Source organism: Mytilus edulis, chromosome 8, assembly GCF_963676685.1.
Source record: "Mytilus edulis chromosome 8, xbMytEdul2.2, whole genome shotgun sequence".
NCBI classification, from domain to species: domain Eukaryota; kingdom Metazoa; phylum Mollusca; class Bivalvia; order Mytilida; family Mytilidae; genus Mytilus; species Mytilus edulis.
The window spans coordinates 28301476-28327754 of record NC_092351.1 but is presented as its reverse complement, the minus strand read 5'-3'; the positions used below and the strand labels follow the sequence as shown (position 1 = coordinate 28327754).

Sequence of the window (26279 nt, the reverse complement as noted above, 5' to 3'; positions counted from 1 at the left end):
TGATATTTTTTTGTTTGTTTTAAACAAAAGCTATAGTGACTAGATACAAAATGCATACAAAAACATCAGCACAAATTAGAAATACATTGACACATGTTAAATTTGCATAGTAAAAGTTTATACTGGACAAGACTAACATTTATAAATGCAAATGGTTTAGGAGATGAGACGTGAAAGCTGTGAAAACTGGTCCTTTTAAGATGAGCACTAAAACTAACACATCAAAGATTGTCAACAACATGATAACATAACTATAAGAAGAGTAAAAAATTCAAAGACTTTTTTTAATCTTAAATAGAAAATTAAGTTAAAATATCCATAAAGAAAGCCAAAAACATATGGAATTCATTATATTCTTATTCACTAACCATTTCATACATGTACTATACACATAAATGTAAATAAATAAATTGATTACATACACGATCAATTTCATATAATATAATTATGCTAAACAATCTAGTTAGCATCATGTATACACTTAAACAAAAGACAGCACATATAAATTAGAAACTGAGATTCAATAAAAATTATTTACTTTTGTCTTTGAGAATGAAAAAAGTGTTAAATAGCTCATTCCTCTTTTTAAACCAAACCAAGATTTTGTTTACATTTTTACAGAGCTTTTGGAGTTATCTCCCCATAAATTATTTTTTCATTAAAGTGTAATTTTGTCATTATTTGCAATGACTGGGGTCAGTGATTTAAATAAATAAAAAATGTATAGAAAATAAGTTCAAAATTAATATACATGAGAGTATAAGGAATAAAATAATACATGAATACTACTTATATCTAACTAACATTTAAAATATAAGTACAACATCAATGCTGAAATACTATGTGGTGGATAACATTTGAAATGTTTGAATGACACAATACAATCTTGATTGCTTTGTATTTGTTCTAATGGCAAGACTTTAGTACCGTAGATTTGTTTCCTTAATTGCACAAGTAAAAACTTTATTGAGCAGCCTAAATCTAGGATTTGCTCAATCTATCAAAGATTCTTTTCTAAATTTAAAAAAACATTTCTAAGTAATTGGTTCAAAGTGAAAACAAAATAATGTTAACAATTCTTACCCTCAATACCCTGTAATGATTTTTCATACATTTCTTTTCCCTTAAATAATCATTTCTGAAGACTTAACTTAATCTTCATTAACTCTAAAAAAAAAAAAAAACCCTCCCTAAACAAAATCACTTTTACTTCATTTCACCATATTGCCATCTATGCCAACTTCATTTTTTAAGAGATTCTACACTACAACTTATTGAAGGTTTTTGTATCTGTACCTTTAATATCATTAACTTTACAATTTTGGCAGTACTATAATTTATATTGTTATATAATGTTTATCGTTTTCCTTTCTTGCCCAGGGTAGATGAGTGTTGTTGGTAGGCCACCTTTCTGTCATTAAAAGTATTAACTTCGTCCTCTAATCTCTTCCTACTGTCCTCTAATTTCTTCTTTTCTTCTGCATGTTTCTTTTTCAATGCATCAAACCTATCATGAAGCTGGAAAAAAGATCATTAAACATTATTTTTTTTCTTAACTGCCTGGATTTGCAATGTAACAAAATCTTAAACTCTGTTCATTAAAAGTTAATGAGCTTTGAATGTCCCCTTTCATATCTTTCACCTCTTTTCTTTATTGAAAGTGGTTCATTATACAAAATGTTTCTATTTTAGAGTTTTAAGTCATTCAACCTCATTGTGAAGTACAGAAAAAACAGACATTTAAACAAATGAAAGTTGATTGATTTTTTGAAGTTTAACTGAATTTCCAACAATATTAGCTATCTTGCAGTGGCTAGTTTTTATTTTTGAGGACACTGCAGTGCCCAGCAAAACCACAGACATTTGGCAGGTTACCTTGAAATCCTATTCAATTAGGATAAGAGTCCCACTCACAACCTCAGTGTTAGCAGGCTAGTAATACCATAGGTGAACTACATAAACAACTCAGCACATAAAGTTTTTTGTATGGTAACTTGAAAGTTATATGCTTTTATTACCTCCTTTTCTGTGTCTTTAAGATGAGCTTCCTTTTCTTTCACTCTGATAACGAAAGCTTGTCTCATCTCTTCTTCTTTCCTGCTCAGTTCAGTTAAATGTTGTTGTCTCTTAAGTTCATATGTCTCGGACAGACTGTAAATAAAAGGGTAACAAGTTAAATTTACTGTTAAATTCTAAGATATTTCAAAATCATGTTGTCTGAAATATATCCAATAGATGTTATAATCAAACAAAATGTAAAACATGGATTTCCCTACATATATAGCAAATGTTTGTATAAGGCTGACTGATTGTGATTTTTTTTTTATATTATAACCAAACAACCTATACACAATTGCAAAAATTTTAGCATATTTTCTGTTGAATGGGACTGATAAATAGATATATTTTTCTTATTCCAGGTTTCAGCAATAAATGTCAATAATTTCTTTTAAATCTTTTCATCAAATATTCAGCTTTACAAAGTCTGCTATGTTCCAAATATTAAATTTGTCTTTTGTATAATATCAAAAGAAATAAACTAACTGGTTTATACCAAATATATAAATGATCTTTATGTGATAACAATTGTAAAGAATAAAACTAACCTTTGAGATTCTGATTCTGAGAAACCCATATCCTGTAGTTTGTTTCTGCGATACAATTCATAATGAGTTTTATGGGTGCTCTCTCTTAGGTCCTCCATATTAGTTCTGATCAACATTTCTCTCAGTTTGACAAAATCACAATGATTTTCATTTTCAACTGTAAATAGTAATAATATGAAGAATATGACTATGAAGATCTATGTTGCAGTTCAATGCACATATAGAATAAATTCAGATACGGTATATAATTCAATAAATATTAAATACAATTAATAAAAGTCATACTTGCATTGTAGACTTATTGAAATCTTGATAAACATATCAAATTGCATTAAAATATAACATGAACTTATCCTTTACCACATTTCAAATTACATGCATGTACACATTAGCTTCTTAAACAAATTTATCTTTTGTATTGTCGAAGACATCATTAATATAAGAAAACAATACTACTAAAGTACCAAACAAAAACTGTGTGTATCTCCTTATTGGTATAAAACATGTTTTTAACAATTAGAAATGAATATACCTTGTACTGTTCCCCATGGATATTGTCTAGCTTTAACCATCTTGTTTCCCAGTTTTATTTCATCACTACTGCCTACTACAGCAAACGGTAAGTGTGACTGAAATAAAGAACATAATTATGAAACAGTTTGATAATGGGATCTTTTGGGTATCAAGGAGTATTTTATTAAGTTCACAGTTCAATTTAAAATTGTTTTTTTTACGTATTTGATTTAATGTTTTTAATATCACTAAATATTTTCCTACCAAAAGTTATTCTTATAGATCAGCCCAAACTTATCCCAAATAGCAAAGTTAAAATTTATCTCCAATCAGTAGTCATGGGGGTTCCATCCCCTCCCCTAAAAACTAAATAATTATAATAAAGACTAAACATTGAAATTGAAATTGTAGTTGGACTATTGAAATCTGAGCACTTTGATCCCAAATAACTCCCATCAGAGACATCCCGACTACGGACTGAATATAAATTGTTAAGGCTTCTATATTAACTGGTCCCTAAGTACAACAACAATACCTACATTCATAACTTTGTTAGTATCAGCTACAGTTTCGTCATCAGTAGGGAACTGGTATATCTGTACACCATTAGACATCAGTTCTGACATGATCTTAGCTTTAAACTTCTGTAGTTCAGCCTTAGTGATGGTATCAGCTTTAGCTATCACTGGTATAATGTTCACTTTACTGTCTAATTTCTTCATTGTTACAAGATCCAATGCTTTCAGTCTGAAAAATAATATTTATATAATATTGAACAAATATTTCTATCTCTATTATTACAAAATTTTCCTTTCTCAGCAAAGTAGAGTGATATGAAAAATTATTGCTAGAAACTAAGGGCACACATGCTATTGTCAATGAAATTAACAAGGTCGTCATAGGTGAAATAGCGATGAACAGATTATTATTGGTCATTTCAACTCGATTGCTTTTCTCACTTTCGCCGTACAGGCTCAAGCAAGAAAAAAAAATCTGGCTGAAATGACCAAAGATAATCTACAACTATTTTTATTTTTCAATGATTTTTATACTTATTCAGTTTAATTTCATTTAAGTGGTAAATAGAGAGTTATTCAATGAAAATTTAGGGGGCTTTCAACTAACAACTATAAATCACTAGTCAGTGGTGCAATGAAGAAAATACAAATATAATGCAAGAACTATAAAAAATATGTATCTAATTACTTACGAGTGACCTGTTGGTGCAATGAAGTAGAGACAGGCATGGATGCGAGTGTCATGAAAGTTATGTAGAGATCTCTTGATCTTTAACTCCTCCTGTAGATATACTTCAAACTGGCTGTCTATGTAATCTACTAATGGCTTCCAACTGAAAGGGGAAATATACTATCATTTAAGTTTTCTCTTGACTTCAAATAAGTCTCAATGAGGATTGATTGTGAAACATTTCAATATTTAAAAAAAATGGATTTTTTTAATTGGTTTAGGACTTTAGGTGACCTTTCATTAGAACTAGTAAATCTAGTATTTTGATTGGTCAAAATTAATCACTATGCTTCATCTTCAAATATGAGAGATAACAAATAGTTGCTGCCATTGCTGAGGTTTGTTATGTAAAGGGGGAAACTCCATAAAACTCAATAATATTCCATTGTCTCTGCCTCATGGGATTGAATAATGATGTTACATTTATATCACTACATGATAATGAAGACATAATTATAATTTCAAACATAGCTTTAAAATTGATGATTTTAAGACAAGAGTTAGAAAATATTCCAAACATTTGTTACTTTTTTTTGGGATACGATTGCTTTCAAGCAATCTGTAGACTTTTACCGTTGACTCAGGGCTGCATTCCCTCACGTCAATCGTTTTATTCTAAACATTCAGCAACATCTCAGATTCTTATGATTGTCTTGCTTTAAAAGGTAAAAACAAGCAAAAGGATTGAACACAAACAACTTTCCTGTAATGTTCTTCTCATAATCTTCATGTTTGATATTTCCCTTGACCTATATACGTGTTTTTAACAACAGGGAAAATCAGAATTAAGCAGTATTTATATTTAGTATTTTTTATAAATTTAGAAACACGTCAGAGGGAATTCCCTAGTTTTCATAAATGCGAGAGTTCTCTAAATTCCGATAATTCTATTTCTGTCATATAAGAACTGAAGTGGAGTTTTTCCATATTTTACCGATATGAAACTGATATTTGATACTGTACTCTCATAAAGAAATGGAGAACCATTCATCATATCATTTAATAAACGTTCTTGTTCCAAATCGCAAGTCACGGGTTTGTTTATGTATTAATGCGCATGCGTATAGTTTTCTTGATTTCAAGAGGTTTCAGATTGAGTGGTTGCTCTGGATTCCCCGCTTCATTGATTAATTTGAAACTCATAGGATTCTTTCTATATCTGTCTGCTATTCAGGGTTATTGTTGTTGCATAATTTTAAATCATATGCATCATTTGAATTAAAATATCTGGAGTGTTTACCTATAACAACCCTTCAGCCGAAATGGAGTCTTCCATATTATCGTTTCGAGTTGTCTCCCTTCCGGAAGTATTTTCCTTCAAAATCGAAAGTCGAAATACAATACGACTCGTCAAGAAAAATTAACTCGTTAGATGTCGATAAACGTCATATTATATTAAGAACGATCTCAATCTAAACAGAGGAGTGTGTACGGAAAGGAGTCATGTCCACGGACCCAAAGGAAATTAATATTTAAAGAGTTAGAAATGGGGTTCCTCCTAGAATTAACGGTGATAAGATACGAAGTGAAATACCTTCTCTCACTCTCAGTGACTGCTGTGGAAAGTAAACTTGTAATTGATAGTACAAAAATAAAACACAAGTACATTGCTCCTACACTTGTATCCGGGATTGGCTATTTTTAAAGTTGAGTGACTATTCCAGTGATATTGTTTGCTTTAAATTAATGGAGAATAAAGGCTCTTTCCCTGGAGAAAAATCCCAATTTGAAAAAAAATGGCTTAAAATTATTCCCAAAAAGACAACTTTTTTCCCAAACAGTGCAGTCTCAGAAGTAATTGTGCATGAATACAAACTGAAAAACACTCATTTAAACCATTTTCATGCCTTAAATGACTATATGTGCAGATTTGAGGGTCTATTTATGTATCATCACTGACAATAATGGGTCTTATTTCAAATGAGGGTTTACCTCTCAAAAGGGGGTCTGCAAATTGAAGTTCCAGTCAAATTCATCTTTCATTATAAATTTCCCAATTTGATAAAAATGACGCATATTTTCCCAAAAAAAGGGTCGAGGTAGTTTTGAAAAAAGACAACAATATCTCTGCTATTCAGATTATTACATTTTGCATGTGCAGTTGAATTAGTTTTGAAAATAATACTATCCAGCTGTCCCAGGGCTGCCAAAAATGTGTGAGACTCATGCATGTTCATGTTTATTTGCGGTAGTATCCTTGGATCTATTTTTTCCCTCTTTGATCTTTTCAATTTTGACCACATCTCACGCATTTGCTTAATGAAAAGTTCGCAGAACTGCTATACATGTGTCAATGAAAACTTTGGCAATCGTATCCCTCAGAGCATTCTGCTCTTTGATTAATTTAATTTCTTTCTTCACATCCTCAATACACCTTATCGCTATTTAGAAATCTGACCCGGTTGACCCAAGAATTTGCCCGCTTGAACTATTGATGTCAAACAACACTCACTTTTCCATTTTGGCGTAAGATATTTTGTATTATGACTTAAAAATTTTAAGGGAACCTTTGTGATGTCCAGTAATGGCTGACAAATAGCAATAAGGTGTATGGTCATTTTGTAGCCTGTTGTTTGTTGTTACAACATTGTAAACAACATAAGTTATGTACCTGTCTTCTTTGTTTATTTGGTCCCCAAAACCAACACTATCACAGATGGTCAACTTCAGTCTCACATTGCTTTCTTGTAATTCTATAATAATATAAAAATAGTGGTAAAACAATTGTATTATTTATATGGTATTTAGTCAGTCAGAAATATCACATGATCAAAGCAAATGACAGTTAGTATAAATAATGTGCAAAAACTAAATTAATTTTCTTGGAAAATTAGTTTTTTCTGATTCCAACAGACAAACTGACACCTACATTTTGTATCCGACAAATATTACAACATATTAACTTATATTTAAGATGCAATTTGTGTGAAATTCATTAATACTTTGTTTCATACTGCACTTTGATATTGCCTGCGTGTACATTTGTAACAATAAATCTCAATCAATATCTATTTAATAAAATGCATTAAAAATTCAATTTTTCTTACCACATGCATGTGATTTGATTTTATTTTCATCTGTTTCATTAGTACTTGGATGCTTACCGTATGTACTGGCCTTCAGTTTAACACCAGGAAGATCATGTGTACTAGGTGTGGAGTCGAAGTGAGTATTAAACAGAGTATCCATCATGGTGGACTTTCCAATACCTGTCTCTCCTAAAAATAGATATAGAAATGAGTATTAAACAGAGTATCCATCATGGTGGACTTTCCAATACCTGTCTCTCCTAAAAATAGATATCAATAAAATATTACAATTTAGTGTTTAGTGAACTAAAATGTGTAAAAACATATTTGTAGAAACCATAATAGTGTCATTAAAGACTAAAAAGTTAAAATCATAATGATCATGTGTACTAAGTTCGAAGTTGATGTGACCCAATTTGGTGGTAAACCTACTTTGACCAGAGACTTACTTTGTACAAGAAGGACATGCTCCCCTGCTACATGTATCATATGCACAACATATAATAAACTGTTTATACAGAAATGTGACTTGCCTGTATGCTATTTTGAAAGTATTAATACAAATATTGAAATTTAAACAGCAACACTTTAACATGTAACCTATGCAAAATTTTCAAATTCAATGAACCATGACTGATAAGACATGGCCATAGAATCTCCATAGAAATGAGATGAGCATTTGCTAATTTATTTTGCTTATAAATTTATTTCAACAGCACACCAAAAACAATTCACTTACCAAGGTTACCATTAGTAGTTCCCCTTCAACTCGATATTGTTGGAAAAGGCATGATTTAGTCAAAGGCAAGGAAAAATCTCACTAACGTAAACAAGCCCCACAAAATATATAGTCTTTCAGATTGAGCTTTTTTGAGTGTGAAAAACTTACAAAAAGATGATTTACATTATACTCACCAAGACATAGGATATTAAAACAGAAACCTCCACTGATTGACTTGTTGACCAATTGGTCTGGGAGGCTGTCAAAACCAACATGGCCGTTCAGATTCAGTGTCCTCAGAGGGGCTGCCTTAGGCTGAAACAATTCAATAAGAGATGATGATTATTACTTCCTTGTCTGAAGCTTTCAAAATTGACATTTCTGAGATATCAAGTAAATGTAATATGGTTATTGGATTTTAAAGTTTTGTATAATGTAAATACAATTGCAGTAAAATGTTAGAAATTTAACTTCATTGCTTAACTAATTCTTTCAAATGTCATAAAAATCAAAGAAATCAATTAAATAGATTCTTTTCCTGAAACACATCAAAATACTGTCCTGTGAAAAAAAGGTACATGCGACTTTATCTTTACCCTGCAATGAAACTGTATACGTTAACTAGTGCTTTAAAACAATTTAAGTTTAATTAACTGTACATTGAAAATTTCTTAAATTAGAACTTGAAACACAATGACAATAAGGAAACTACAGCATTTTCATGTATGTATTTAATCAAATATAAATTTCTAGTGACTAAAAACTGTTTCTTTGTTGGTAACAAGAAAATTCAATCCCAAGGAAGAGTTATATAAATGAAAGGTTGATGTAGACGGTTAATTCAATCCTTAAGATTGGTCCACTCCATCAATCAGTCGGACATAAGTGATTGATCATAAGATATGATGCTTATTAAATCACTGATGTATTATTTTGTTCAAATTATAGATTATTAGCAAGCGTAAAAATCCTCTTATAACGTTTATAAGTGGGTATTGGTAGGTTATAGATTTTCTGTTTTGATGATTTAGGTTAATAATTAACTACACTGTCAGATAAATGTAGTCTCTTAAATATAATCAGTTAACATTGTAGAATAGATTTGTATAGTAAGACTAAACAAATCCTTGGTTGTAGCAAACAGTTTAATGTATTTACGGACTTTTAAAACCAGTTACTTTTCTACTTTCTCTTTGACATATTGGTAGGTTACTGTATAAATTTCTTTACATAATTTATAAACCAACATCTTCTTTCATTCCTATATTTAGCATTTTAGTAATTAAACTTTGTAGGTAAAACACCAATGCTAGCAAATTTTGACATGATGAAAGAACATTCATCTCTCTTCTTTTCTTTTATTAATTTAAATGTAGTTTTAATCATCCAAACTAACGTTACAGCTCTTATCCTAATGCTAGCAAGATCAATGTTTGGTTGCCTTGCTTGCTTTGTATATATAAATGTTTGCTCATGCAATGCCATTTAAGATTGACATCAAAAACGATATAAAAAGGTTAAACTTGTATACATTATATTTAGATTTGATTGGACATTATCAAATTATCAAATTTACCTATATACATGTACATGTACAGGTTTAACTCCACCTACTTATATAAAATCTGTTTGCAGAAGTCATTGCTTGAGCAAACTTTAAATACAAACAAAGAAGCAAGCTAACCAAACCTTCAACTTGCTAGCAATAGGATAACAGCTGAAATGTGATAATGGTGCTAACATAACATATATCCAGCAGGATTAATTAGACCATCTGTTTAGGTCAAAATTCTTCTTGTAAATGGGTTTCGGGGAGTTTTTGTTCAGAAAGAGACAATCTAAATCAATCATGACACTTTACTGATTTCCAGGACAAAATATATTACAACTACTAATTTGGACAGAAATTCAACCTTAATTAATTTCCCATGAGAGACTACTGCCAGCTTCGCTTACAACATATAACATGTATAATGGTCATTTTAGATAATGAGCTTATTCTAAAGGATAACCAGAAGTGACTTACTAGAAGGATAGCTTAAATACATACAATGGTTCACTCATTCCAATTAAAAAGTTTCCTGAATGATATATTAGTTTAATACAACATTTCTTACCATTGCTAAAACAACTCTTTACAATGACACAGAAACAAAAATGTGCCTATCTAAACCAATGCTTTTTTATATTGTGCGACAAACTAAGCACATACAGGCAAATTTGAAAGAAGCCTCCAATATTATAAATACTCAAACTTTACCTAGATCTGATTATTAATTATTATAATTACAAGTACTCAAATTGTTCTGATCTCATTAAAGCAATTAAAAATAATTTAATTACCTCAAATAAATCTGGAGGTAAATCAGCATGAAAATACTCCTCTTGATCCATGCTTAAATTAATTTGATTTTAAAATGGTGTTTTATAAAAAATATTTCCTCATTTACATTTCAATTTTATTCAATGTTTTAATTTTTTTGTTCTTTGGTTGTTTGCTTCCTGTATTGAACTAAATATTTCCTTATGATCTAATTAACCCAAAAATGTTTTACATAATTCATGAGAAACTTAGTGTAAATGATTTATTTACAATGTTCAAAATATGCATCCACTGACTTTCACAATGGAGCCATATTTTTAAAGAGATTACAGAATTGATCAACTATCATGACTATGATTGCTAATAAATATCAGAACATGGATATTTAAGAAGTATATCATATTTCATGATTTGCAATTCTGATTTTTTAATGTGCTCATAAAAAATTTGTCCATTCAGAATTATGGTGGGGCAAATTGGATCAACTGGTGAATTTCACCCCACTGTTAGCATGGTTACTAAAAGATTATTTATATAAACAATTGCTTTTACTGAGCATAATGATAATAGTCTTCTTGTTTATTTCAATGGTTGACATCCAGTTTCATAATAGGGTTGGAACTCAAACAAATTTACAACATTTATACCTATATTTTGGTCTAAACCTGTTTAAATCGGCATTAGTTTTAATCAATATTATTGCTATGTTTTAACACCAAACCAGATGCTCTGCAGGGCGCAGCTTTATACGACCGCACAGGTCGAACCCTGAACAGTTGGGGCAAGTATCATGAGTATGGACACAACATTTAAGCTTGATACAGCTCTGAATTTGGATTGTGATTAAATAGTTGCCACAACATAGGTTTCTGACACAGAATGATTGTGGTCTAATATAAGAACTTAAACTTGAAAACTTAAAAATTTTAAATTGGACATTTACCTATTATGGTCCAATATCCAAAATCTAAATACATGGTTAGATTCAGCATATCATAGAACCCCAAGAATTCAATTTTTGATGAAATGTTCAATGTTAGACCCTTTAGACCTCAATGTGGACCAATTTGATAACCGGGCCCAAATATTAAAAATCTAAATACACATGGTTAGATTCAGCATATTGAAGAACCCAATATATTCAATTTTTGCTGAAATCAAACAAAGTTTAATTTTGGACCGCGTTTTGGACCAACTTCAAAACTAGGCCCATAATCAAAAATCTAAGTACATGTTTAGATTTGGCATATCAAAGAACCCCAATAATTAATTTTTTGATGAAATCAAAGTTTAATTTTGGACCCTTTTGGCCCCTAATTCCTAAACTGTTGATATCAAAACTCCCAAAATCAATCCCAACCTTCCTTTTATGGTCATAAACCTTGTGTTTAAATTTCATAGATTTCTATTTACTTATACTAAAGTTATAGTGTGAAAACCAAATATCTTCGGACGACGACGACAACGACGCCGCCAACGTCATACCAATAAACAACCGCAAAAATTGAAAATTTTGCGGTCGTTTATTGGTATGACGTTGGCTTCATCATCCGAAGACATTTGGTTTTCGCACTATAACTTTAGCGGTATTATAAAAAATTAATGGGTATTTGCTATGTATTAGAATACAATGAATTACCATTTATAAAGGGAGATAATCTTCCAGCAAAGTCAATGGAATTGAAAGGCAATAACAAATGAGGTTATCGCCCCAATCAAATTTTTACAGAATTTGTACCATCTTACAAACAAACACCTTTTATACTTGTGTATTTCAACAGTTTTTTAAATGTTGTTGGGACAAATCTATTTGTAGATATTATTAAAGATTTCAAATCAGTTTTTAGGGACAATGATGGATTGTTGTTATTTGAAGTGAAGTACAAATATGTAGCTTGTTTCATGTACAAGGTACAACACAATGTTAACATGTAAACAAACAAAAGTGACATATATAGGAAACCACAGAAACTTGCCTGCTTTCCTTAAACTTGTTAAAAGACTTTATTTTTTCATATTTTTACAAGAAATCGATATTCCCAACCATCAATGTAACTGAATAAATTATCCCTATTTAAATACGGTACTTGTACAAATTTAACAACTAAATTTGCATTTATTTAATCTCTTTTGATTCAATGGATTATGCACCATGCATTAAAACACTTAAATTTAAGCAATTAAGTTGTAAAATAGAATAAAAATTTTAGATTTCAGTCATAGCCATTTGCTCATAGAACATGTATTACATCAATTTTACTGATTCACAGACCAGGAATGTTGATAACATTCATAAACACATAAATGATGAGGTAGAGTAGTATTTCATACACATCAGATACTTAATATAAGCAACTTTTGGTAATCATATACAATTTTTTTTATACTGCCACAATTTCTTCTTTGTATACAACCTCAGCAAAGAATTAAACAAGTGAAACACTGTGTTAATTTTATAATTGACATAAATGAAAGATTAGCTTATTTAATGAGAACACATGTAAACAGGCAAATTTCACTCGCATGATTTTTTTTTCTTTATTCATCAAAGTTCCAAGTTTTCCTAAATTATTAAATCAAGAAGATACAGGATAACTGCTGGTGATCAAGAGTGGCAACACTGACCACCCTGCCATAGTTTATCTTGGAAATATATATATAAACATATAGTAATAACCCCAAATCTTATCAATAAGTATTTAGCATGATTTACTGTTAAAAAAAAATGGTGCTTATGCAAAATTGTGTTACAGTAGACATGGAAGTTAAGGTTTAATATATAGAAGACAGGAAACACAACTGCAATTAATGGACAATATCTGGACAAGGTCAACTGAAGATGAACTAAACAGACTGAAGGATGGATACTAAGAAAGTTTATAATCTATTTCTTTTTTGAAGTAATAACTCATGTCAAAAGTTTAAACAATAAACAACAAACTACCAATTCAATTCTTAAAACTAAGAAATATTTTCAAAATTATTAAAAATATGTTGATAACAAACGTGAAAATAACATGAATAATGAACAAATTGTGAAATTAAATACAAAATAAATAACTGAAAATAAAATGAGGTAAGTCATGATGGATCCAGGTGACAATGAAGAATGGTATGAACACTTGAAACTGAAACAATGCTACGTACAAAAAGCATTATCAATCATTCTGTAAGCCTGAAAATAACCAGGAAATGAAAATAAAAGGTTGTCCATGTGTCCAAGATGGATAAGGTTTTTATCATGCAGAAATCAGAACTTCTACAAGGGTAATCCAATGGTTAACATTGATGAAGGAATGGTAATTTTAATGGTAGTCAAAGAGTTGAAACCCTGTAGTAACCATGAATTGTAAAAAATCTTCCTAAATGAAGATTGATATCAACTGAAAGTGTTCACCTTGATCCATCCTGTTTTACATGCCTTAATATTGATGTATTGACTTATTCTTCCTGCTTCACCCTGTCCCTGTGTTAATAAAACAAGTGTGTGTGTTATTGTTAACTGTGGTTCACCTTATAGTGCATGAATGTCACTTCTGGAGGTGTCTCATTCTGATCAAACACTGACTGTCAAAATACATCATACATGTAGTACAGAGTCTTAACTAAAGACAATAATAACTTTTATCTTTATCAAACCTACATTTTGTACACAAAAGGGTTGTCAAGGATCAGTTCTAAACTTCTATTTGCCACCTGTAACATGTGTAATATCTTTTCACATCTGCAGTTTTCTGGGAACATTTTTATTGGCGTTTAAGGATGTTCGCTACTCTGTTTCAAAATAACAAGCTTTTTAAAAGACTGTTATAAATTGATAGTATATAAATAAAGAAACTAAAAAAGCAGAAAAAAATGATGGGTCCGTGTGCTTGTTTTCAAGATATAAGCCATTGAAAATTTGGCGGGAAATAATTCCTATCTAGATTTTTCTTACATTTAACATTAACACCTTTTTTGTTTAAAAAACAATGAAAAAATAACAAGGATTTCATAAGAATTTGAAATATGGCTTTTTAAACTGTATGTAATAAGAATGTAAAAAGAAAAGTGGGGGTTAGTGGGCAAAATTTGTTGATGTTAATACATGGATAAAACCAGAGGATTTCGAAAATCTGGCAAAAATTCAAAAAATAGAGGAGCAAACATCCTTAACAGCCATAAATGAGAGTAAATTTGGTAAAATAACAAAAATTGGCAATTTTTTTCCAATTTGATCAGCACACAGTTTTGAAATAATTAATTATAGGCAAATTTTAACTACTACCCATATGTACATGTCATTTGAATTTTGGTATAAAATGTAATTCATCATAGTGTTCATTTTAATTTGATGTAACAACTTGCCATTTGGTCAAAATCTTTAATGAACTGCAATATGTGGAGAGAAATATATTGATCAAAATACAATATACAATGTAGATGTTAAAGGAAATTAAGATTCTTAATCATGGTAACAAGGTCTACTAATTAAATATAATCTACACAAGCAAATCGGATTCCTCAATGGTAAGGGAAAAGAAGTTTTCAATTCATAAAAATCCATATAGAAATATCTGTGTAGAGACTTGCCATGTATGCAGTTTTGATAATTAGGCCAAAAAAAAAATATATGTCTGTTTAAGGTAATTACATGCTTTAAAAAAATAGGGTAGGTAAATTTTGTAGGTCGGTGTTTCCATTTTATTTTATTTTTTGTGACATAATTGTGTCGCCATTTTGTCTTGTCGTGGTCCAAATTGTTCATGGGCCTAGTTTACCTCAATTTTTAATGATTAGATTATTTCTCTTTCTTATTGGTTGAAAAAAATGGTGGCAAAGTAGTTACAAATGTACTTCTGTGTTCATCACACGAGTTGCGAATTTCCTTAAAACAGCTATTGTGTTCACAATTGTGAACATTGGGATGTATCAGACAATTAATTTATATTATTTCACTTATGACACGAGTTCACTTTATTTTTCACTTTATATAAAATGACTTAGAGTCAGCGCCCAAAAATAGGGATGGTCGGGTAACCGTAAACAGACATATATTTTTTTTGCCTTATATAATATATATATTTTAAGGAAAGAGAGAAGATCTTAAATGTGAACAAGCATCTATAAATAAATACAAACATAATATAGTGGATTTTGAATTTGCCACTTAATCAAGTAAATGTGGTGGCATGTATCTACATTTTGAATCTGACACTTTAGGTAGTCAAGTGGTTGGCCCCCTTTTCTATATCATTCAGACAGTAATTCCTAATAAGTATGTGGTATACCGTTAGAAATTAATGGCAACAAGAATTTGTCCCCAGTACACGGATGCCCCACTCGCACTATCATTGAAATTGGGGTCAAAAGTCTAATTTGGCAATTAAATTAGAAAGATCATATCATAAGGAGCATGTGTACTAAGTTTGAAGTTAATTGGACTTCAACTTCATCAAAAACTACCTTGACCAAAAACTTTAACCTGAACGAACGAATGAACGGACGCACAGACCAGAAAATATAATGCCCCTCTACTATCGTAGGTGGGGCATAAAAATTTGACTATAAAATTATTTTTTTTTCAGATTTAAATATTAATTATCGAACTAATGTATTGGAAAAGAATGCCTTTATGATTCACATGTTGATGTATGAAGCAATAAGTCAATTAATTTCTGATGAAGGCAAAATGTTTTTAACTGATGTCATATATGCTTTTACATTTATTGTATATTTTTTCTCTCCTCTCAGGGGGTAGAAGGAAAGGATATACATGTAGAAGCAAACTGTGCAGCTGAGTGGTAAAATACAAAAGTATCAAATTGAATTTCAAATTGTTGGAATATGAATTTCGAAGATGTATTTAGTTTTCAGACAAAACAAAATATTTTCATGTGTCAATGTCATTTTTTTTTATCATTTGAACTTCAAGTAAATGAATATCACACTTCATGCATTTGTCATGTATTGTACATCTTTTGAAGTGAAAAAAATGTCAATTTCTTAAACTAATATAATTTTTTTCTTTTTCAGTTTTTACACAAGAAGTTACGAAATGTACTAAAATATAATACAAAATTTACTAATTTGTTTAAAGATTGATTTTGTAGATTTCTAGTAATTACATGTACTTTTTGTAGTAATAAGTGGCTTTGTTTTTGTTAAATTAAACAGAAGTTCACATGAGAAAAATATATGTTTGTACATGTGTAGCTTTAATGTTGCACGAATACACACCAAATAGATTATATAATTAGAGTCAAAGAATAAGTGAATATGCTCAAATCACTGCAAAGTTATATAATTAGAATGATACTTTCTGTAAGTGAATATACTATTAAAGATGTCAACTTTGTAGCAAAGCCGAATTATACCTCTCCTGATGGAGCCACTTCGTTTAATGATAATTTTTCTACAGTATCACACGTTGATGAAACTGAGATATTATCAACACTTTCCTCATTTTCATCTATCTTAAATTAAAGAATAAAATATAGAATTGTCAATGTATTACAATCCACATACATCATGTACATGTACTCTCTTTTTCTACTTATATTTAACAAAAATTTGTAGACAAGGTATAAACTGTTTGAATTTCTACATATTACCATATTCCTAAAGTAGACATGTAAATTTACATTCAGTAGATAGATATAGGAAGATGTGGTGTGAGTGTAAAATCACTTATACAGATATTTTTAAAATTTGAACTGATCCATATATGTTTCCTATTCTAAATTCTCACCTGCTTCAGCCTTCAGGTGTAAAAGGCAATTGTTGGTAAAGAATTTATTAGTCCAAGAGTACAGTCATTGAACTGTGGGTATTTATAACAAAATGTATGTGTCGGTGGTGAAAGTTTATAACCAGTTTTTTCCATATGAATTCAGGAAAACATAACAACTAAAACAATAGACAAGTCAGACAAATTTAACAAAACTTGTACGGTACAAAGTTGTTTGGGCGCTAAGGTCCAGTTTGAAAGACTAAATGGAACCCTTATTACATCATGTACATCTTGGAAGCAAATGAAAAGACGAATACAAAACTGGATTTTTTTCTCACTGTCACAAAATTTAAAAGACATCTTTTTTGAAAGCAGAAACACGAATACATAATGTCATTCCACGACCCCAGCTTGTCTGGCAATACACAGTAACCTTGATATATATATACAAATGTATATAATATAATCCATTTATACTGATTCAAATACACCTTATCGCTATTTGTCCGACATTACTGGATATCACACAGGTTCCCGTAATATTTTGACGTCATAAAACAAAATATCTGACGCCACAATGGAAAAGTGATTGTTGTATGCGTCAAAAGTTCAAGCGGCCGGGTTAGTCAGTTAGTCTGGATAAGGTGTATTTGGCTGGATCTGTTTGGAGCCAGAACGACTAGTGTAAAAAATGATGGTTAACTCGTAGCATTTTAAGTAAATTTATCAACTGAATGATTCTGGCTAAATAACAAAACACCACTTGAATCTAATGGTCTTGAGAAAACAATAAAATTGTGCATCATCTCTCACTGAGAGTTTCAGACTCAGTGAGAGGGGAGGGGCAAGTTTTATAGTGTTTTATCCTTAAACTGAGGTTGATTTCAATAATGACCTAAACATAATTGTGACTTTTAGTCTGAAATATTAGCAGGAATACAACAAATACCTTCAATGGCACTTCTGGGGCTGACATTCTGGTCTTTTTTTCAAAGAAAGAAACCACAGATCTAAAAATATGACCCGGAAGTATTCAGTGCGGAGTATTTACACTTATAAAACAATAAGACGTCACATTAAGGAGTTTGTTTGCTCCAAAATCTTATGTTTAAATAAGAACACTTCACTGTTATAAAGTCATATTTTACAGACAGATTTTTTTTAAATTTATAGATTTTATATTAACTGCGGTAACCCGGAAGTTGTATTGGCATCACCCAGTCGGCGATAGCCAAGCGTAAATACCTGTCAATTTTTAATTAACAGGATGTAAAGGAACTGTCCTAGTGCAACAACATAGACGAATATATCCATTAGAGCCTTACACGTCCGTCAGAATGGCGGAAAATGAGAAAGAGGGAGAAAAGGAACCAAAAGTGACAACACCAGAAGACATTCTAAAAACTTCTGGGAATGATGAGTTGAAATTTGGCTTATTGATTGGTTTAATCAAGGTTGGACAGGTGTCAAATAAAGATGTGGTTGATACTGTTTTATACTTGGTAAGATATTGATATAATACATCATGCAATATGTTTTGCAACATACACAAATACAATATGCATGGGGGTTTACCTGTAAACTGGTATACTACATAATCAGTCATGTGTGTCACTTAATGATTAAGTAAGCTCTTTTTTTTCTAAAGAGAAACATTTTCCTAATTTGAGTTGTATATTAACATGATTAACTTTAATTTACACTCGCTGTGGAACCGTAACCCACAGTTCATGTACATTGTAGTTCCATTTAAAATATTTTGACAATTTGTGGTACAAGAAGAGGAAGATATGGTCTGCAAATTGTCCAAAAATATATAAAGCACCCATCTCTGCCTATGACCTACGATTCCTCAGCTAACTTAATATGACGCTTGACCTCCCGTCCAGCATGCCAAGCTCATAAACATAGCCTAGGACATACATCATGTACATGTACATGTAATAGACAATATTTATTTGATACCACAAACACATTTACATTAGTAAATGGAAAGTTATGGCATGCAGTATACATTGTAGTACAATCAAATGGTATACACCTTATCACTTTTTATTCCAATCCGAATTTGTTCTGAAATAACACAAATTTTTCATCCCGTTCTCGGCGTTGAACCTATCTGGGACCCTGGGCCTGCATATAAAAATTAAAAAAAATATGACAGTTTCCGCTCGCTGGGTCTCCTCAAAAGTCTTTGTAAACAGACCAGGAAGGCAGGTTAATTATTATTTTTTAACTTGATATCATAGCATGGTCACATGAATTGTTTGACTTGTCCAGTTGAGGCCACTTATCAGTTTTTTGCTCTCAATTTGAGTATATTTATTTAGATTATCAATCCTTTTAAATTTGCTTTCAATAAAAAAAAAGAAGATGTAGTATGATTGCCAATGAGACAGCTCTCCACAAGAGACCAAAATTATACAGAATTAAACAACTATAGGTCACTGAACATGTATGGTCTTCAACAATGAACAAAACCCATACTGCATAGTCAGATATAAAAGGCCCCGAAATGCCTATGTAAAACAATTCAAACAAGAAAACTAATGATCTTATCTATATAAAAAATGAGAAACACTTATTAACCACATAAACAGATGACAACCACTGAACATCAAATTCCTGACTTCGGACATGTAGGACTGGTGCAAACAATTGCAGCAGGATTAAACGGTTTAATGGTACCAAACCTTCTCCCTTTTCTGAAACAATAGTATAACATCACAACTTAAAAAGACATACTATAAGATATCAATTGGAATGACTAAATTCAATAAAAAAATAAAACAGATCATGCTTTACATTGCTGCATGAAAATACATTGTTCAAGTTTAGTGTCTGTCTGTCAGACAATAAATCTTAAGACATAAAATTTGGGTCACTTTCATGGATCCACTGCTTTAAGCAAAATAAATGCTAGGGTGTCACTTTTATAGGGTCAATCTATATTGAGATTTTGTGTTCCCCTTACAAGAGCCATTTCTTTTTCTGAATAGGCTGGTAACTTTTGCTAGTATGTACACTCATGTCATTAGACCAGTCAAAATAAAGCCAAGGTCGATTGATTTTCCAGAAGGGCTTAAATTTTTGTTCTTGTTTTACACAATTGTCTTTTAGTCTTTCAAGGTTCCGAAGAGGAGCCAAAGGCGATCTTTCTGCTAATTGATGGGACTGGAATTTTCACACATATTTCCATAACTTTGGAAAGTGACCATAACTTTTACACATGTCATTTAGCTAAACATGCTAAAGTATAGTAAATGTAGTCATATTTTAATCTGCCATACCTGTTTTCTCTTAACAGACATTACACAAAAGCAAAGCAAACTCATGGTTTACCAACGTTGACAACGACATGAGTTTCTTATAATATAATGGACAATTTAAAAGCAGTGTAAAGGAGGTACAGTGGAGTCCCCGGTGTCCGCGCGGCCGGTGATACCGCGCATTTGCTGATATAGTTATATCAACACCGTAACACAAATGAAATTGTTCTTGTTATTGTTTTAGCATTCCGAAGGGAGAAAAAAGAATAAAATAGATAAGTTCCAGATTGAAATAATAACTGCAATCCCGTGATTTACAATATTTGGCCAATGGCCATTAAAAGAAATTCAGCATCAGATAAAATTTGTTATACTTAAGTCAATTTTTTATCAAATTGAAATAATTTTTGCTCTGCATCATTGGCAGTGTGCTTGGTTCGAATTTAGCTACCTTTTGTAGCAGCAAATCTTTCCTCTATTCAAAATAAGCTATTTTTGGAAGGCATGCGCGAAATCACCGGACATTGGAAGAACTCTCAGAAATGGGTTTCCCCAATTTTGGAAACCCATTACACAAAATCTTGAGGGTGAAATCCTACAAACTGATAAGTTTATGAAATAAAAGTATGTTATGAATGTATTCACACAATATTATCCAATTATTGGTTTTATCAGTTAAATGAAGTGAAGACATAAGTCTTAGGTGCGCGGATACACCGGACTGCACCGTAATCCAAACACATTACAAAGTACAATGTTATGTATGTTTGGATTACCTCCCTTGCACTACTTTTAAATTATGTATACAGAAATGTTTTATTGTTTGAGTTGATTAGCTGTCAATTTATTGTTAGAAGTTACTATTGAAGGACTATTAATTTTGGCCATGATTATGAATATGAATGATTATGCATGTCATTTTTTATGTATTTCAAATTGGCAATTATGGTTGCAAAGTGCAAACTCCATTGGAAATATGAATTGACAGTGGACCATATCTTGAGGGAAAGATTTTTTTTTAAAAGGGGGGATAAAAAAGAAATTAGGAGGGCTCTTTTTCTCATTTCATATTTCAGAAAGAAGATAATTTCTTCAAATATTATTTTTTGGCCAAAAAAGGGTAAGCTTTTTTTTTTGGGAGGGGGGACTTGCAACAACAGAGTGTATTGCTTAAGAAATAATTCATGGAAGCCGGAGATTGTTGGAAAACGCTCAGGATAAAATTGGAATATCACAGCCCAGACCATGTGTAAATTTCCAACAATCTAATAGGGCAAATACGGTTATTAAAATACTGAAGCGAGGGTTGGTTTAATTTTGGTGTGTGTGTGTGGCTGATCTTTTTTACTCCCTGTTAGATATTTAGCTAAAATATCTTAATAAATCTGTAGCTTGCATGGGTTATTTTGTGAATAACCACTAGAAAAAAACTATTTAATTCTTCTACTTCTCAAACCCAACAATTACATTTGCCATTTTTAATTTACATGATTTTCTCGTAAGCTTCTGTCAAATCTAAAGTTGACATTTCGTAATTAAGGAGCCGCCATGTTGACTTGCTGAAATGAGTAAATATGCAAATAATGCAATAGAATAGAAAATAAAACAAAACCTACCTCAAAAATCAGTTTTAGTACAATATCATACTTTTTTTTATTTTTATTTTGTTGATTTCTCTGAGCTTTTGTGCATTACTGCTTTTTAGCTCACCTGGCCTAAAAGGCCATGTGAGCTTTTCTCATCACTTGGCGTCCGTCGTCGTCTGTCGTCGTTAACAATTTTTCAAACATCTTCTCCTCTGAAACTACTGAATGGATTTGAATGAAACTTAGCATGATTGTTCCTTAGATTATCCTGCACAAAGTGTGTGCTTCGATTTTTGATCCGTCAAAAAACATGGCCGCCGTTACTTAAAATAGAACATAGGGGTCAAATGCAGTTTTTGGCGTATATCTTAAAAACGAAAGCATTTAGAGCAAATCTGACAGGGTAAAAATGTTCATTAGGTCAAGATCTATCAGCCCTGAAACTTTCAGATGAATCAAACAAACCATTGTCGGGTTGCTGCCACTTAATTGGTAATTTTAAGGAAATTTTGCAGTTTTTGGTCATTATCTTGAATATTATTATAGATAAAGATAAACTGTAAACAGCAAAAATGATCAGCAAAGTAAGATCTACAAATAAGTTATCATGACCAAAATTGTCAATTGACCCCTTAAGGGGTTATTGTCCTTTAATGACAATTTTTCACAATTTGTTCATCACATTTGCTAACTTTAAAAAATCTTCTCCTCTGAAACTATTGAATGGATTTGGATGAAACTTAGCATGATTGTTCCTTAGATTATCCTGCACAAAGTGTGTGCTTCGATTTTTGATCCGTCAAAAAACATGGCAGCCGTTACTTAAAATAGAACATAGGGGTCAAATGCAGTTTTTGGCTTATATCTCAAAAACGAAAGCATTTAGAGCAAATCTGACATGGGGTAAAAATGTTCATTAGGTCAAGATCTATCAGCCCTGAAATTTTCAGATGAATCAAACAAACCATTGTTGGGTTGCTGCCACTTAATTGGTAATTTTAAGGAAATTTTGCAGATTTTGGTCATTATCTTGAATATTATTATAGATAAAGATAAACTGTAAACAGCAAAAATGATCAGCAAAGTAAGATCTACAAATAAGTTAATACTGTATGACCAAAATTGTCAATTGACCCCTTAAGGGGTTATTGTCCTTTAATGACAATTTTTCACAATTTGTTCATCATATTTGCTAACTTTAAAAAATCTTCTCCTCTATTCAAATTCAACCAAACTTCAACTGAATGATCAGTAGGGTGTATAAAATAAAGTTTGTGCTTTATTTTTTATTTCGTCAAAAAACATGGCCGTCATGGCTAAAAATAGAACACAGGGTAAAATGCAGTTTTTGGCTTATATCTCAAAAACTCCAGCATTTAGAGCAAATAAGACAAGAAGTTAAAGTATTTATTAGGTCAAGGTCTACCTGTCCTGAAATTTTCAGCCGAATTGGGTAACTGGTTTTTCAGGTATAATGCCCCTGAATTGATGATTTTAAAGAAATTTTGCAGTTTTTGGTTATTATCTTGAATATTATTATAGATACAGATAAACTGTATAAAAATAGCAAAAATGTTAAGCAAAGTAAGATCTACAAATAAGTCAATTTGACCAAAATTGTCAATTGACCCCTTAAGGAGTTATTGCCCTTTAAAGACGTTTTTCACAATTTGTTCATCATGTTGACTTACTTTAAAAAATCTTCTCCTTTGAAACTACTGTATCAATTTCAGCCAAACTTAGGCTAAATGAGTTTCAGAGTATCTAGTATAAATTTTATATTTCATTTCCTTGTATGTCAGAAACATAGCTCCTATGGCTAAAATAGAACATAGGAAAAAATGATTTTTTTTTTGCTTTTGAAGAAAATAGGACGATTCAAAGAACATTTAAATAAATTGAAAAGCCAAAATAATCATTGATGAGAGATTAACCAAAAAAATTAAGGTGAGCGATTCAGGCTCTTGAGAGCCTCTTGTTATTATGCATCTGAATAAGAATAACAGTTATTTTGTCTTTTTTTAATTGCACTTTTTAAATCATTAAAATCGGCGAAGCCTTAAGGTGTCTGCAAATAGGTTCCAATACATGTAGATTTACGTGGGAAGTATTTTGTAACAGCCATTATTATGTATATCTCTGAGTCTGCGCTAAGTATAGATATATCGAGAATTTTATCACAGTGTTGTTTACAAAGCGAAAGAAGCACGTCATATTAGAATCAAAAGCAAACTATTGAATATAAATTCAAATTGTATAACCAGTTCTAAGTTTCTTTGGCTACAGTTATTGTGTGTCAGAAACTTATTTATATGTGTCGAATATTTAATTACAATCCAAATTCAGACCTGTATCATGCTCGAATATTGTGTCCATTTCTGTCCCAACTACTTAGGGTTGGACCTCTGCAGTGGTATCCAGCTCTGCTCAGCGAATCATTTTAAAAAAATGATGTTTTTTCAAATAACGTCTGAAGCTCTACCTTGAAAGTTTATGTCATTAAGTTTAACTGAGATTATTTTTGCAATTTTACATGATAAAAAGTAAGGCATCACATAAGCCTCTTACTGTTACAAGCATTACTTTGTTCACAGTTGGACATGAAATTTACACTTGTTGATCTGTTCTTTGTTTTAGTCGTTTCATGCTGTACTTCATTGACTTAGTATCTAGCCCTTCAGCACATTTGTACACGGACTGATTGGTAATTTTGTCTTTAATTCTGATTTACATTGAGTTAATTTGTTGTTTGCATATTGCAATTTCAATTCCAAATATCGTGTAGTGCACTATGTATTACTGACGGACAGTTAATCAATTTTTCATCTTTTGCCTTGCTGTTTAGAATAGCAGGAGTTAAATTGACAAGTTTGAAATTAGTAATTAGATAATCATATTAGCTTGTCTTATGTTTGAAACTGCATACAAATGAAATTAATCCACAACTTTTCATTGTATGGTTATAATTTTGTGAAAAAATTAATACGAATCAACACAATAGTTTTGACTATTGGGAATGTTGCTATTCACCAGTCAGTATATTGATACATTGATTTTTTTAAGGTTTAGTCATCTCAAAAGCTGAGCTGTCTTCATTGAGATAATTATCTATTATTAAAAAGAAAAAAAAAGACAGCAAATATAAATGTTTTAGAGAATTGAACCCAAAATATAACATGCATATAATGATACAAAATTTTGTTGAACAAATTAAACCAAGCTGAAATTCTGGATGCTTTTATACTGGATGGATGCTAGATTTTCTTTGTAAACATAATTTCTAGATATATATATGACAATGTATGAACTGTCAGGGTCAACAAAAAAATCTATAAGATCATTCATCTATTATAAAACAATTATAAAATGGCCATTATTTAATTACATGTCACAAAAGCTTTTGTGTAAGTCAGCAATTAGTAAGTCATAATGGTTACAGATCTAAAAAGAGTAGTTGGAGGTTCTAAAAACTTTTTGTGGTAATGTGTTTTTCCTCTAGTTTGGGAAGTTATGGGTTTGAACTCTGCCAGGTCAAAACAAAGACTCAAAAATTGACATTTGCTGCTTCTCTGTTCAACATGCAGCATTAAGTAGTTAGAGCAAAGACTAGTTGACTTAGAACTAAGAATAATGTATCCAGGTGGTGTTACTTGTATTCCAGTAGTCCTTGTGAACTAGCACATTCAAATCCTGCTCAGCCTAACCCTGTCAGTCAAGTAGAAAGCAGGGTTGATAATACTAGTGCATCCTCATCCTCTGGTCCTACATATGCATTATATATATACAAGTGATTAGCGATCTTAATCCGGATATCCCTCAGGCGTTAGAACTGTATTGGATTATAACATAAAAAGCCTAAGGGTTATGCAATTACATGCATTTGATAAAAAAATGGCGTCGGGCTGCAAAAAATGATGAAGTTTTTAACGATGACGGAAGACAATTTAATGATGGCGCAGGACAATTTAACGATGGCGCAAGTCATTTGACAATGGCGCAAGACATTTGAACGATGGCGGGGCGCCATCGTTAAACAGGCCATGGAGATCCCTGTATGCCAGTTTAATTAAACATTTATTTATTTACATCCATCCTTCCACCAAATAAGTAGTTTAACCAGTATTGTCAGTTAATATCAAAACCTGTATTCAAACTTTCCTTTGTCTTTTTAATTTTTAAAGCAAATAAGAAATAAGCCACTGTCCAGACTAGTCCATGCAGTCAGTGGTTCTCCTTTTCCATATTTGTTTTACTCATGACATTTTATTCCTC

At 31.2% G+C, this 26279-nt stretch overlaps 2 protein-coding genes across 28 annotated transcripts in view; one reads left to right on the top strand and one right to left on the bottom strand.

The window, feature by feature from the left end:
- LOC139485268 (septin-11-like) lies at positions 1–18211 on the bottom strand. Of its 6 annotated transcripts, none has more exons than XM_071269604.1 (11): positions 18102–18204; positions 13954–14007; positions 8312–8432; positions 7472–7585; positions 6979–7060; positions 4330–4470; positions 3659–3866; positions 3139–3235; positions 2607–2763; positions 2019–2151; positions 1–1518 (listed from the first exon to the last, which is right to left on the bottom strand). In XM_071269604.1, the coding sequence occupies exons 1-11, from the start codon at positions 18126–18128 to the stop codon at positions 1357–1359; spliced, it is 1296 nt and encodes a 431-aa protein (XP_071125705.1). In that variant the 5' UTR covers positions 18129–18204; the 3' UTR covers positions 1–1356. The 6 variants fall into 6 exon arrangements, with proteins under 6 accessions (XP_071125705.1, XP_071125703.1, XP_071125706.1 ...); XM_071269602.1 differs by lacking the exon at positions 13954–14007 and adding an exon at positions 16797–16895 and having other exon boundaries at positions 18102–18203; XM_071269605.1 differs by lacking the exon at positions 13954–14007 and adding an exon at positions 13862–13906 and having other exon boundaries at positions 18102–18195.
- A 32-nt stretch (positions 18212–18243) lies between these two features.
- LOC139485267 (neurobeachin-like) overlaps positions 18244–26279 on the top strand; it is a 213792-nt gene continuing 205756 nt past the window's right edge. For 13 of the 22 annotated variants that reach the window (XM_071269593.1, XM_071269588.1, XM_071269584.1 and 10 more), the window contains exon 1: positions 18340–18654. In XM_071269593.1, coding sequence (XP_071125694.1) covers positions 18490–18654 — 165 coding nt within the window. In that variant the 5' untranslated portion in view covers positions 18340–18489. Of the gene's footprint in view, positions 18655–26279 lie in introns of all 22 variants that reach the window. The other 9 variants (XM_071269596.1, XM_071269591.1, XM_071269589.1 and 6 more) reach the window with 1 other exon arrangement.